At 33.8% G+C, this 15,793-nt stretch overlaps 1 protein-coding gene across 1 annotated transcript; it reads right to left on the bottom strand.

Moving 5' to 3' along the window:
• Positions 1-9,522: 9,522 nt before the first annotated feature.
• LOC126696657 (uncharacterized) lies at positions 9,523-13,084 on the bottom strand. The gene is made up of 8 exons (XM_050393344.1): positions 12,848-13,084; positions 12,586-12,772; positions 12,061-12,273; positions 11,448-11,653; positions 11,264-11,324; positions 11,071-11,213; positions 10,591-10,932; positions 9,523-10,416 (listed from the first exon to the last, which is right to left on the bottom strand). Exons 1-8 carry the CDS (start codon positions 13,082-13,084, stop codon positions 9,523-9,525), a joined length of 2,283 nt encoding a protein of 760 aa, XP_050249301.1.
• Between the last annotated feature and the right edge of the window lie 2,709 nt (positions 13,085-15,793).

Raw genomic sequence — 15,793 nt, 5'->3', positions numbered from 1 at the left:
ATCGGATTATTGAAAATATCTCTTTAGATCATAGAGCGAGACTGGTTGGTTGGGCTAATCAGCAAGAAAATAGTTCATGAACTGAATTTGTAAGAAGAATTTTTAGGGATAAGAGATAAGGGTCCTACAGAATTCTAAGGGATAGTGACAGCAAAATCGTTCTTATTAAGCTATAAGAATTTTCTTCAGCATTTTTTTTTTTTTTGTCTCAACTTGTAGCTCTCAACGAAGTACCCCGTGAATCGTCGCAAAATGGGAATCTTAGAACTGATGGTTAATTGATTTTAGACATCTTCACATCAATATTTAATTTTATGTAATCCTTATTTTTTCTTCGTTCAATCACAACATTATTTGTGATAAAATTGAAGACCAAGTGTGAACTTATATACCTCAAAATTTTAAAAATATCTCAATAAAGCTATTGGCACAATATTTTTACAACAAAATCTAAGTAGCAAGCTATTAATAGTAAATAAAAAAGTAACATCAATAATGAATTTAAATAAGAACCAATGACAACTTATAACTTTAGCTTTGTTCTAAAATTGTTGTACAAATATTATGTTTACAACACTGCTCAAAACATTCTTTCTTCCTCTTTTTTTTTTTTTTTTTTTTAAAAAAAATTATTGGACTAATGCATATATAATGCTAATACTGCCTGTCACATATACAACCCAAGATAATAGAATTTCTTAAACCATGACAGGACAGGGTTTACTTATAAACATAAGGCTTTCTACTTATTATATAGTGGATTACACTTGATTTAATTGATGAAATCTTTTGTAATTGAGCAGGGGATTTTGTTAATAGTCTTGTTTCTAATAAAAACATTTACAATTCAAATCTTCTCAACCCTAACTATGGATGCATCAAAAACAAAATAAGGGATTTGGATCAAATTCTGAACACTCACACACACAAGTTTTATATATATATATATATATATATATATAGCTTAGAGAAAGTACAATTAGATTTTAAATTGGAGTCCAATTTTGTGTTATGTGGCTTATCTAATTTTTAAAATTTTGTATCAAATGAATTATTAGGTGCAAAAATTGAAGAATTTAAATCCAATTGGATTCTAAATTAGAGTTCAATTTTACGCCACGTGTCCTATCTAATTTTTAAATTTTTGTAGCAAGTGAATTATTAGGTGCAAAAAAAAATTTCAAAATTCAATTAGATTATAAATCATAACTAAAAAAAATTGTGTAAGCTGTAACTCTATAAATCACAATTATACTATTGTATAATTGTGATTGTTTTCAAATGTACCCATACATATGCACGGAATTATACAATAGTTTAAGAAATAATTTTCAATACAAAATTTATTATAGAAAACTAAAACACTAGACTCAATTCCACGCGTCATATGATTTGTTGGTCATCGATTGATGAATCAACTATAAGAAATTGATAGATACTTTACATGCTAATCCAAAAGAATCTTAATAGTAGTGATGATCAGAAACAAAGCAAGCACCACACCAAGAAATTAATGAGGTCCTGACATGAATTTTTTTTTAGATATATAAGCAGGTCCTGACATGATATCAACTTGCAAAGATTGTTAAAAATGAAACTCATTTCGAGGGAGAAGAAGAACCCTAAGTCTCTTGCATTAATTGTCCATCACATGATTCCAAGCTTCTTTTCCTGTCTTCCAAAATAAAACAGCACTCTTTTCATTGTATGTTGGTCTCTTATATTATATAAAGGAATTAAACTACGCTATTTTTATGACAGAAATTTGTTTATGACTTTGGGCACTCCTTTCTTTCATGGATCCCCTCTGGTGACCTTTCTTTTTCCTTTTTCCACGTATGCATGGTTCAGTCCATGGTAATAATTTATGAACAAATTTTTTGTTCGTAAAAATATTATAAACTTTATATTACATAACAAAAAAATAATAACTAAAAATTTTATTTATTATTATGTAATTGATATCATACCAATCATATCTATTGTCATAGATTTTTTTTTTTTAATTAAAATTGGTAATATTGTTAATATATATATATATATATATATTTCTTTTGGTTCAACATGTTTGATTGTTATACCAGCTTGTTGACCTCACTGATCAATATCAAGCTAACTATGCTAAACCATGTCAACCTAAAGCCAAGCCATTGTCATGGGACTGAGTGCCCCAAACAATGGTCTTAGTCATCATATTCTGTTTTGAAACCCTAAGCTCTAGGAATGTGAGACCATGTAAATTGAGAAGGATAAGAACCTTGTTGTTTGGTTTCTGTGAATGTATCAAATTCAAGACAATAAATTATAGGGAAAAAACAGACATCTTCACCACATTAGAAGGAAAAACATGAGGCTTCCAACGCGGACATTAAATGAGCATCGTAGCGATAAAGATTTATTTTCGAGACGCATGGTTTTCTATTGTTGTTGTTGCCCAGAAAAATAAAAAATCTGATCTTTTTTGTTTTTGTTTTTATTTTTATGTTTTACATTGATAATCTCGTTGCTAAATCTGACTCTAGTAGATTCTTACAGTGAAGGTCATCTGACTCTTGGCGTGATAACTTTTTTTTTTCCTTTTTGCTTCGATTGATAAAGCAATTGATGATGCCCATTAAAAGGTGATAATAAAGTATTTATGTCGTATATAGGCGAAATTTTGATGGTGTTATGAGCAATCATGGTCCACACCTTGATGATGTTACACCTTTTTTTATACACTCTAATTCCTTTTGCGCCTACCTTGATGGCTTGCCTAATTGCAATGTCTAATAACTTTCCTTTAGTTTTCCTCTTTTTGTTTTTTGTTTTTTATTTTTTTGTTTTTAAATGATTTCTTTCTTTCATTTGCTAGCACTAGCAGCTCCATTCGGTGCAAATTCCATGGCAAACAAAAGGTTCAAATATTTCAATTGTGTGATGGGCTTGGATTTCAAGGTAGAGAGATACACATTTCGAGGTCCAAGAAGAAGTAAATGGCCCAAGGTGGTGCGATTCCTTCCAAAGACAATTATATATACTTCCTAGAACTGCGTTCCAATGTTCAATGAGAAATGCTGGGCTTTAAGCCTTTGACAAACAAAAGTTATATGATCCTAAAGATGATTGGTGTTGGATACTTTTGCAGTTTTGCTTAACTAGTTGCATAGTTTTGGTTAAGGTTTCAGGGAGCTCTCTATTTGAGCACAAGAAGAAGATTACAGTAAGCAAGCCTCCATAATACGTATAAGATACAAATGTATTCACTTTTATGGTTGATAAAACCGTGGAATCTGAAATCAGCCCAAGCCCATTTCTAGTTGTCATCACTAAAGGCAGTGGCAGAGCTAGAAATTTTGACTTGGGGGGCCAAATTATGGTATTCATAAATCGGTTTAGATAAATTCAAAACATATTCATATACAATTAGATTAGCAAGAACTCGTTATTTTCCTAATTTTTTTTCTAATGAACATAATCTTTCTAAACTTTAATGAGTACACACAAACTGTCTACTTTACTCTAAACATGTATGGAAAATAATCTAAAGAGAAAAATAATTAAATTTTTAAATATAATGGTGTAAAGAGCCTTGTAACTCAATTGATTGGATGTATAGATGAAGAGATAAAAAAAGGAAAAAATAATAATAATGGATGATCCTTGTGTAACTTTTTTTTTTTAATAAATTTGTTTTGGAAAGATTAAGCTATTTATTTTTGTTTTTTCTTGGGGGAAGCCAATTTTTTTTTCTGATGTTATTGGAGAGCAACTCTTTTTTTTTGGGGGGGGGGGGAGGGGGGGAATCTCATTTTTCTTTGGCCCCACCTTAACCGATTTATAACATATATATATATATATATATATATATATAGGATATTAAAATATTTCAAAATTTTGGGGCCATGGCTCCGCCACTGATTAAAGGGATTCCTCCAGAGATTTATTTTTAGGTAAATAGTTAGATTGGAGAGGTGGGATTCAAACTGCAAACAGGAAGCACAAAAGATGCCATTATTATTGAACTCTCACTTAAACTCCATCACAACCTCCAAATTTGGTTGAAAGTTTTAATGTTCAATTGTACATGAAACTTATATATATATATATATATATATACACAACAATAAAAAAAGGAAAATTTTAAGGCCTAATTCTTGTTGTAAAAAAGAATAGAGAATGTTATTGAACTACAAAGATTCTTTTAATGGCAACACTTGGGCATCAACGAAACTTGAGATAGGGAAAAATTTTAAATTTCTTTTAAATATCATAGTGGACTTTTTCAAGAAAGTATAAAAATGGCCCACTTAAGTTTTTTTATTTCAATTTTTTATGCTAATTTTCAATATTTAAGTAGAAATTCTAATAGGTTATTTTATTAATGTAACATTTTTGTATCTACTTGTTGAAGGCAAATATGATTTCAAGAACAAAATAAAATATTGGTAAAAGACAACCATAAGAAATTTCTATCAAATTTTTTTAGTTTCGTAGCCAAAAGAAAAAAAATAAAAAGTAAAACAGCATTAAGGAATAGAACAGGACAAAACTATTGCGTAAACAAGTAATTAATTATTTTAAGTTCTGATTACCAAAACATATTGAAAAAAACAAGAACAACTAAAATTAAGAATGAAACGTTGTTATTTGCTACAAAAGAAATTTGGAAGATAGTCAAAGATATTGTTCTTTTTCTTTGGCAATTTAACTATTTCAAATATCAATTTCCCAACAACATGGCAAAAGTTCTAAGGTGAATTATATTAAAAGAGTTCATTTAATGTTATCAATTGAGATTCTACAAGTGATTAAAGAGACATAAGAAGAAAAAATGCACTATTTCTCCAATATATATCATATACTATATAACAAAAGTTGGTCTTAGACATCATGGTTGCGCCTAATGGCTTCAACAAATTGTAGAATTTTTTTTAGATTTTTAAATTTAAAAAATATATAAAAATTTTCTTCTCCTCTAATCTCTAAGTTGATAAAAATCTTAATTTGATTACCATCCATATTCTTCATATAATCCATCTAATCCTTATTTAATCTTAATTTGATTACAATCCAAATTCTTCATCTAATCCTTATTTTTTTTACATGTAGTGTATTATAAAAAAAGCAACAACTTTCTTTCTTTCTTTTTTTAATTACTACATGTCACGTTCTAATGCATCTTTAATTGCAAAAAAAAATTTAGATTTTTAGATTTAAAAAAAAAAATATATATATATATATATATATAAAATTTTCTTCTCCTATAATTTCTAAGTTGATAAAAATTTTAATTTGATTACAATCCAAATTTTTCATCTAATCCATTTAACAAACAAGTTTAAGTTTAAGTAAGACACTAATTCTATTTGTTCTTATCAACTTATTTCGATAAAGTAACAATAAGGGTCTATTTGGATACAACTGAAAACTGAAAAACACTGTAGTAAAATAATTTTTAAATGTGTGAATAGTACCGTGGGACCCATTTTGAATAAAAAAGGTTGCTGAAAAGTGAGGTTTGTGGGTCCTGTGAACAGTGTGCGGGACCCATTGATGTGCTGAAAATGGTTGAAAAGTCAAATATTACGGCTACTGTTCATGAACAGTGCATGAACAGTTGTTGTAACAGTGAAGTTTGTCCCCTAAACGCGTGCCCCAAAAAAAAAAAGAAAGAAAGGAAAACGCCAGACGCAAACGCGTTGGCTTTTTCAGCCGAATCCATACGTAACCTAAGTATTGTATCAATTTTTTTTTATAAAGTAACAATTTTACTTTTAGCCTAATTTAAACATTAATTGTTGTTGTTGTTGTTTTTTTTTTTTTTTTTTGGATAAAGTATCAAATGATAGCTAATATGTATTAACATTAACGTAAACTTAATTAAAAATAAATAAATCTAATTTAGGTCAAAACAAAAAAAAAAATCAGGATAAAGTAACCCAAAAAAAAAACTAATATATATATATATATATATTAAATAATGACAAATTTTATAAAAAAATAAATGACAAATTCAAATCCACGTAAGTTTGAAGAAAAGCATACAAATTTTGTTTCATGATATTGACAAAAAATAATATACAAAAAAATAATAATAATAAATCATCTTATGCATTCTGAAAACAAACATATTTATTGCACTCTTGTGAGCTTTTCTATTACTAAACTTGAAGCTGCAATGTAGTTCCAAAATGTCGCTTTTATTTGAGGTGATGGTTGGAAATATGCAACCCAATTTTATCTCAAATGAAAATCAACTTCATTCGAAGCCAATTTTTCTCTGACAAAGCAAAAAATTCTCTTCTTAGAAAGCTAAGCTTTGAAGACTGGCGGAAGACTTGCAAAACACCACATAACTTGGGTCCCATGCAAACCCATTTTAAACGGAGGTCTAGTTAGAAATTAATATAGTCTTAGAAGTTGGATCAACTTGCACCAGTTATAATTATACAACATTATCAGACAGAAAGGTCGAATACATCTTGGAGTTTCAATTGATTGATAAAAACATGAACGAAAAGGAAATGCCCAGTTTTTTACAACCTGAATCTCTTCATTCCGGTAAAACAAGGCACAGAAGAAAATTTAAAATTTCAGTCATCAAAAGGTCTAGTGTATATATATGTATATATGTATATGTATATATATATATATGATACCTCATGTTCTCTCACGGGCAAAATTAAGCTTGAACTCCATCCACCGCGGCTCATGAGTTAATTAGAGCATAAGAATAGTGCATTCATGCTAAGCCCATTTTTATATGGGAAGTCCGGGCTTGGGCCTTGCGATTTTGATCCAGAAAGATTTTTTTGGGCTGAATAGAATAGAAGTGAAAGAACAAAGGAAACAGAATACAAAGACCAATTCACAGGGAGCCCAGAGCAGCTCCCTCATCACTAATAAAGGCCCAAGAGGGGACGAGAGGAATAGGAATAGGTCCCTATATCTAGCAAGAAGGCAAAGAAGCAGGCTGGTTGTGGGCAATAAAATTCTCACTACGGAAAGCATGAGGAGAGTTATTGGTTATTTATTACTAACACAATTTATTGCAATACATATTCACTCTATTAATGCTTTTTTTTTTCCCTTACCCACCAAAAAAAAAAAAAAAGATTGAGATTCTCTAGATTTCCTAAGGAACTCTACCAAATAAATTTCCTTAAATTCCAATCATTCTTTAATGATTTAATGGTCTAAATTCTGCCATGTCAGCATTTCACTAACAATATATATATATATATATATATATTTTTTTTTTTTTTTGAGACAAAGGTAAGCGAAATATTATTAAGAAAAACCAAAACTAAAAAAACAACACAAGTTCAAGGCAAATCGGAATGGAAAACATCTTCCATATCCTCAAGCAGAGATTCTGCCCATACTTCAGTATCTGCAGATAAAACTGTTTTTTTAGCTAAACAATGAGCTAACCTATTCCCCTCATGCCGAACATGCTGAAACAAACATCTCCTCAACGTTCCTCCAATTTGCTTAGATTCATCAATAATATGACTAAACAAAGTACGGCAGCGACCAAAGCCCTTCAAGGCAGCAATAACCCGACTACAATTACCTTCAATAATCACTCTAAACACACACAGCTCTGTAGCAAACATCACCGCCCTCCAAGCCGCCATAGCTTCAGCCATTTCAACAGACTAAACTGAGCCAATGTTCTGCCGCAAAGCTCCAATAATCTGCCTAGCACAGTCATGAACAACTACACCAATACCTGCTGACCCGGTTTCTTCAAAGAAAGTTGCGTCGAAGTTCACTTTGTAATGATCATGAGGGGAAGGAGACCAACGCACCACGAGACGACGCACTGGCTCACTTTGCACCTGAAGATTAACTTCCCAAAACTCATCAATTAAGCCTCGAGCTCGATCACCCAGTTCATGCAGCAGGCACACTGACTGGCGTTCTCTCAACCTGTTACAAAACTGCCACAAATACCACGCCACAGTAGAAAAAAGTGCAACACGATCAGGGACTGGACCAGGATTCATACTTGGAAGGGGCCAAAGCTTAAAACCAAAAAAATATTTATGAAAATAAAAACTAACATCTATTTCGTATTCAACAAAATACTACATACAAAATAAGTATTTCTTAAACATTTCATATTATAAAACACATCAACAAAGTATAACATACAAAATAAGTGTTTCTTATTTTGTGCGCAATTTTTGTTTAGTCCTTTTTTTTTTTTTTTGTAGTTAAAGGGGCATGAATTTTATTTATTTATTTATTTTCTTGTAGGTCAATATCTAAATATTTTTAGAGGAGGAGAGACAAATATATATAAGGGCAAATCTTAATTTTTTTTATACTAGTTTTTTTTTTTTTTTTTAATGGGGGGAGAAAGGGGGGGGGGGGGGGGGAATGGCCCCCCTCTACCCTAGTGTAGATCCGTCCCTGAACACGATAGCATGAACCATGATTAAATAGAACCTTCAACAGCTCCAAAAACGACCTACCCTTTGCCTAAACCAAAAACAGAAAACCCGGATCCATCATCCAAACCGAACGAACCTAATCACAAAGCCACAACACATGCATCACTGATTCCGAATGATCACCACAACCATCACAAACATTACCAAAAGGGATGTGCCAAGCCACCAAGTTCTATTTTGTGGGCAAAGAATCCTTTGCAGCACACCACAAGAAATGTCTAATTTTATGAGGAACCTAGACCTTCCAGATTTTCTTCCACACCGAGCCAACACCATTAGGAGCAAAAGAACTTGGCAGCGACTGGTTCTTATTATCAACAAGCATTCTATATGCACTCCTTACACTATAATCAGCATCAGCAGTCTAAGGCCAGATCAAAACATCCTCCTTCCCATCCACACAGACCTGGATTTTTTGCACCATATCCGCTTCCCATGGTTAAAAAAAGCTTGCTAGACGCCTCGGGTCCCAAGTTCGTGTACCAGGTAGGAACACATCACACACCCTACTAACATTATCATTGGCGTTGGGTGAAATAATTTTACTATGGTTGAGATCAGACAGCCACCTATAATGCCAAACATCTATCATTTGTCCACTACCTACCCTCCATATCGCACCTTTCTCAATGACACCACGTGCATTCAAAATACTCCGCCATGTGTAAGAATACTTAGGGTGAATTAGGGCATCAAGAATATTATCATTTGGAAAATACTTAGCATTAAAGACTTTAAAGAGAAGTGTATCCCAGTGATGAAGAAAACACCAAACCTGATTAGCCAATAAAGCCTTATTGAACTTCTGAAGGTCCCGAAACCCCATGCCACCAATTGATTTAGAAGAACATAAAGAGCTCCATTTAACCCAATAAATTTTTCTCGCATCACTACTACCCCACCAAAAAATTTGTATCATGGCTTCAATATCTTTACAAAGACCCACCGGAAGCTTGAAGATACTCATGGAATAAACCGAGATAGATTGGACCACTGCCTTAATCATAACTTCTCGCCCTGCTTGAGACAACAACTTTTCCTTCCACCCCTGCATTCGGCCCCAAATCCTTTCTTTGATCTAAGTAGAACACGCTTTCCTATCCCTACCTACAAAAGAGGGCAACCCCAAATATTTCTCATAATGTTTGATGACCGAAACACTAAGGGCCACTTTTGGAGCTTCCTGAGTAGCTTCATCTGTATTCTTACTGAAAAAGAGATTAGTCTTCTCCTTATTGATCATTTGACCTGAAGCAGTCTCATAAATGGTAAATAGTTCTTGAATTTTATTACACTCCTCAAGAGTAGATCTACAAAAAATTAAACAATCATCTGCAAAAAACATGTGAGTTAGTTTAGACCCATTTCTACAGAGAGAGAAACCATTAATCACTCCTTCATCTGCAGCATTCCGTAAGAGAGCATTCAACCCTTCAGCACAAAAGAGGAACAAATAAGGGGAGAGAGGGTCCCCTTGTCTTAAGCCACGAGAGGGAACAATCACACCATTTGGTTCACCATTCACAAGAATAGAATATGACACAGTAGTAATACACTCCATAATCAAAGCCACCCATGTATCCGAGAAACCCGTCTTGAGGAGAATTTTTTCAAGAAAAACCCACTCCACCCTATCATAAGCCTTGCTCATATCCAATTTCATAGCCATAAAACCTTTCTTGCCAGAATAACTATTCTTCATATGATGCAAAGACTCAAAATCAATTAAAATATTATTAGTGATCAATCGATCAGCAATAAAAGCACTATGGATCTCAGAAATAATAGAATTAAGCATAGGCTTGAGACAATTTGCTATCGCCTTACTAATAATCTTATAAATCACAGTACAAAAGCTTACAGGATGAAAATCAGAAACCCTTTTAAGGTTATGGACTTTAGGGATTAGAGTAATAAAGGTATGGTTTATAGACCTAAGGATAGACCTTGAATTTAAACAAGATAAAACAGCCTGAGAAACATCCATACCAATATCAATTTAGTAAGTCTGAAAAAATAAAGGCAGAATACCATCCGGACCAGGGGCTTTAAGTGAAGCCATCCCCTTAATTGCTTCTCCCACCTCCTCACTTGTGAAAGGTTTATCAAGTTATGCTCTCATAGTATCAGTTACTATAGCATTCACCCTATCCAACACATGATCTAAATCCTGTGGATTTGAGGAAGTAAAGAGATTAGTATAAAAATCATTAAGGAGAGTCGAAAATACCACCTCATCCTCTTGCCAAACCCCATTCCCATCACGCAACCCCTTAATAAAATTCTTCCTCTTCCTTTGAGTAGCAGTCCTATGAAAAAACTTAGTATTCTGATCCCCATTCTTCAACCACTGAACCCTAGACCGTTGTTGCCACATTTTCTCCTCTTTGTCATGTAATACATTCAACTCCTTTTTCAATCGAATCACCTCCTCATGATCCCCAGATCTGGCCGAAACCTCTTCAGCATGCCACAATTTCTCCTTCACCTGCTTTATCTTATTTTTAACATTGCCAAAGTGATCCCAACTCCAAGATTTCAACCGTTTCTTACACCTTTTTAATTTTTTTGCAACCACAAACATAGGTGTACCATCAGGGGCACAATCCTAAGCTCTTGTTATCACCTCTTTACATTCAGGATTCGAAATCCACATAGATTCAAACCGGAAAGGCTTCTTATGCCATTTTTGTTGCTCACCATTACCATCCAAATAAAGAAGAATCGGCCTATGGTCTGAGGTAAAGCAATTTAAGTGTCTCACCTTACCTGTGGGAAAACGAGTTAACCATTCATAATTTGCAACACCCCTATCCAACCTTTCCCAAATCCATTCTCCCCTTTGCCTCCCATGCCAAGTAAAATCCAGTCTCGAAAATCCTAGGTCAACAAACCCACAATAATCCAATACTTCTCTAAAACTTTGCATCAAAGAATGGGCCTGGAGAGCCCCACCTCCAAAAGTTCATTAAAATCACCCAAACAGCACCAAGGAAGCTTCACCTTTGAGCTAAGCATTCTTAGCATATTCCAACCTTCACTTCTACGATTTGTATCAAGCTTCCCATAGAAACCAGTCAATCTCCAAGCATTCTCCGAACCACCATGCACAATAGAATCAATATGATAGTTCAAAAAACTATCCACCCACACATCCACCTCCTTCTTCCACAAAAGAGCTAAACCACCACCCCTATCGTTACTAGGAACTGTAAAACATCCATAAAAAAGAATCATATCTCAAACCCATTTCATATGCTTCTTAGTTGACCATGTTTCAGATAAAAACACAATCTTGGGATCTTGTACTTGCACAATGTTGACAAACTTTTAAACTACATGCCTGTTCCCAAACCCCCTGCAATTCCAAGCTAAGGTTTTCGTGGCTGTTGGCGAGGCTGAACATCAGCCTCCACCGTGAAATTTTGAAAATCAACAACCTGTTTTTTCCTTCCAACACTCTCAAGTTTCAACTCCTCACTTGAATCCTCTCTTAGACGCTTCAAAGAGGTCGAACCCATCCCATCCGAAGGCACGACACCCAATTTGCCAGACCTTGAATGGCTATGTTTCCCCACCAATTTAGTAGGCATCACCTACCCAAACCCGTCCTAACCAGCCCGCATATCCCACTCATCCACTCCAACAACCTTTGAGGTCTCAAAACACCTTAAGTCAACATCAATCTCATCCAATTTAGCTTGAAAATCCTGGCTTACGAACCCACCAACCTGCGCAGAAATCCTACAAACTGAAGTGCTTCTTTCATCAGACACAGCATCCTCTAAACCAGCGTGTAGTACTGCCCCTGTTTGCTGTGCCTCAGATTCTGATCAATCACATTGGTTTTGCCCATTAGTCCGAGCTTCAGAATCTCCTTCATCCCTTCGTGCCTGATTCGTTACAACTTTAGTATTCTCCCTCACATCCTCTTCATACCCGGCAACCCGTATCACTGTCTTTCTCACCAGGTTTGGAGTAACCGCTCGCAGCCATGACCCAAATTGCTAGTCACTTTCCCTCATACTACCCTTCGTTTTCAACCAAACAGAGCATTCCTTATCATGGTTGGTAAGTCGACCGCACCAATAACAAAGGTTAGGCAAGCGTTTGTATTTGAAGCTCACCCAACTTTCCTCACCATTGCACAATCCTATTTTTCTGCCTTTGCTCAAAGGTTTTGTAACATCAACCTTCATCCTAACTCGCATGAAATTGCCACCTTCATAATCCTCGTGCTCTGCCCTATTGTGTACAAATTCCCCTGCCACGGAAACAATCTCTTGGATCACTCTCATATTCAAATTGCCCACAGGAAGATCATGAACCTATATCCAAAAGTGTGCACTATCAAAAATCAATCCTTTCATCTCTGTCTGCCGTCGTATTTGTTTCAGAGCAACCAAGTACTTGTTAAAAGACCACGGCTCACCTGCTACAACTCTGTCTATATCCGACTCTTCCAAGAACAGAAATAACACTCGATGACTGCCCATGTTGCGCACTTCGAATCCCTTCTTAGTATGCCAAAGTAATTTAAAAGTTTGAGCGATTGCTTCCATGTTCAACGCTCTACCAGTAAAAAACCTTGTCGCCAAAAGAAACTTCCCATCAAGACCTCCATCATCTACTTGATACATGTTTCCTTGGACTCAATCAGTGAAAAGTACTCCCACAAAACCAAGAGGTTATCCATGCCTGAAAACACAAGGAGCAAACCCATGTATTGTCGTTCACAAAACCAGAAAAAAACTACAGCCTCACTCCAAGGAGTAGGCACGTATTCTACAAACCTAGGTTGGCACCGCCTCAAGCCTTAGGTCAGAGAAACTTCTTTTTACCAATCTTCATTGACTTCCTTCAAAATTTATTAAAGACTTAACAATATTCTTAATTGTGTTGTTTGTACATTATTTTATCATTTTAAGAATATTGTTAGTGGAATGCTGACATAGTAAAATCTAGACCATGAAATTATTAAAAAATAGTTAGGATTTAAGAAAATCTATTGGTAGAGTATCCTAGGAAATTTAGAGGATCTAAATATAAACAAACAAAAATAACAATGACAAACAAATATGGAAGAGGTATTATTTCGAGTTCTCCCTATGAGGCTATGAGATGAATAGAAGTGTAATTGAGTCACAAAACTTTTGATTTTATACATTCTTATTAAGTTATTATTTTATAGATAGAATATGATTTGAATAGGGTTCTGTTTATAAAGATTATAATTTATTATCATTAGTGGCTTTTGTGTGTGTGCACGTATTTGAATCTATAGTATCCACTTTAATATGATCTTTTTAAAATAAAATATATATATAAAAAAGGTAAATAGTAGCGAAAGGGGAGGTGGGTTTCTTTCTCATTAGGTTAAAATTTTTAGTTTTATTTTTATTATAGACTAGATTTGATCTCAAAACCTTCATTTAACCATTATTGCCATTTATATGAGATGAGAAACATTACTCCTGAAATATTGGATAATTTTTTTTTAAACTTGCTCTTTGTAATAATTGGAGCTACCGTCATACGATTCATACTTCAAGTATGTGTCACTTTCTAATTGATTAAAACTTCCCTCCATATAAGAGAAAAAGTAATACACGCAAGTGCATATTTGCCACTAACACTACTTGCATAACTTATTTCACAACAAATCTTATAATTCTAATCCAGTTGACTCTAAGTAGTAAACATAATTGACATTCACAGACCTATTATTTTTTCTATGAAATTTATTATGAAAAAAAAAAGAAAAAAGAAAAAAAGATTGAATTTGTAGTGTTACTATTTGTAAGGACCTGATTTGAACTTTTAGCCCAACAAATGTATGGACTTAAGCCCAAAAAGCCCAAAGTAATAAATTTGTAGAGAGTGAGTTAGAAAACTGGGTTTTAGTGAATTAAGTAACCGGCCAATAGATTTTGATGACAAAGAAAGAAAGATAATAGACGTTCACTAAAGAAAAAAGTCCCTGGCCAAGTCTAAGGAGACTGATTCTTAAATATTATTCTCAAAACTTTGCTACAAGTCTGGTTCTAGATTGCTACAGTGTTTCTTCCCTTTTCTTTCCCCCCCCCCCCTTCTCATGGAGGGTCTCTCACATTATATAGTCCCCTTTGGGCCATCTTGATCTCACACTTGTTGATCATCTGAGCCTTTACTTGAGTACCTGTCCCATTAGACACCCACTTTAGCGTTCTGTGAATTGCGGTTACCAAGGCAGCACTGTTCAGGGGTCTTCTCCACATAAATGTAACCAGAAAAGTAGCTGCAGTGCATTCAATGCGGTGGTAGTAGCTTTCCCTTAGATATTTTTTGGGGTTTCCTTCTCTCTTGTACGTTTCTGGGGTACGTTCTTGTCACTGAGGCTTCCTAGAAGGTCGCCTTGATCATTAGGATCTGTGTTTGACCTATTCTTAGCCAGTTCGAGGAGACACTCCTCCTCGGACCACCTTCCCATCCATGCTCTGTTCGTAAAGTCTAACTTAAACCATTTTGTACTGCTTGCTCGTCTTCGAATTACTTACCTCCTCGAACAGGACCCAAGGCCTAGTATGTGATTTAGGCCCTTAACCCCACACTATTAATCTATTATAATAATGCTTCATCACCTATTACATGCGTTTGGTTCATCGTGATATTACATTACATCATAATATTATATTATAATATAATCTCAATACAAAAATACAACATTACATTGTTTAGGACTATGATGAGATTAAGGAGATGTAATATATTTTATAATTTTATATTATGATAATGTTAGAAAAATAAAATAAATCAAAACTTTTAAAGTCATATCATCATAATGTACACAGGATATAATCGCGAATTTAGTGTAAAAGTTGTTTTTTTTTATATATAATTATTAATGAAAGACAGCTGTTATTGTGACCTCATTTCAATCATATCATATTATACTATATTAAATAATTGTTATTATTTTCACCTGTGTGTTATCCTTATCATCAAACTCCAAGAGACAAAAATCTTACTATATCCCCATGACTAAATTATTAGATAATAATCCTACAGGTGCCTATACAAGTTGCTTTTTTATTATTATTCTTGTCCAGTTAGAATTTTGATTTGTGACTTACAAAAAGGCATTGCGTTCATTTGTGACATTAATTAAAATCCTAACTTATAAGAGCATCCACAATAGTGGTACTAAAAAGTTTAAAAATTATTTTTAGCATCACTATACACAAAAAAGGCACTATAATAGTGATGCTATAGGTAAATATTTTACCTATCTTGCTACAGTGTACGACTATATATGACTGTGCACTATAGCTGAAAACTAAAAAAAATTAATTTTTTATTCTACCTCTGAT

The sequence above is a fragment of the Quercus robur genome, chromosome 8 (assembly GCF_932294415.1).
Source record: "Quercus robur chromosome 8, dhQueRobu3.1, whole genome shotgun sequence".
Lineage (NCBI taxonomy): Eukaryota > Viridiplantae > Streptophyta > Magnoliopsida > Fagales > Fagaceae > Quercus > Quercus robur.
The sequence above is the reverse complement of the archived record's forward strand: the minus strand, read 5'-3'. Positions and strand labels throughout refer to the sequence as shown.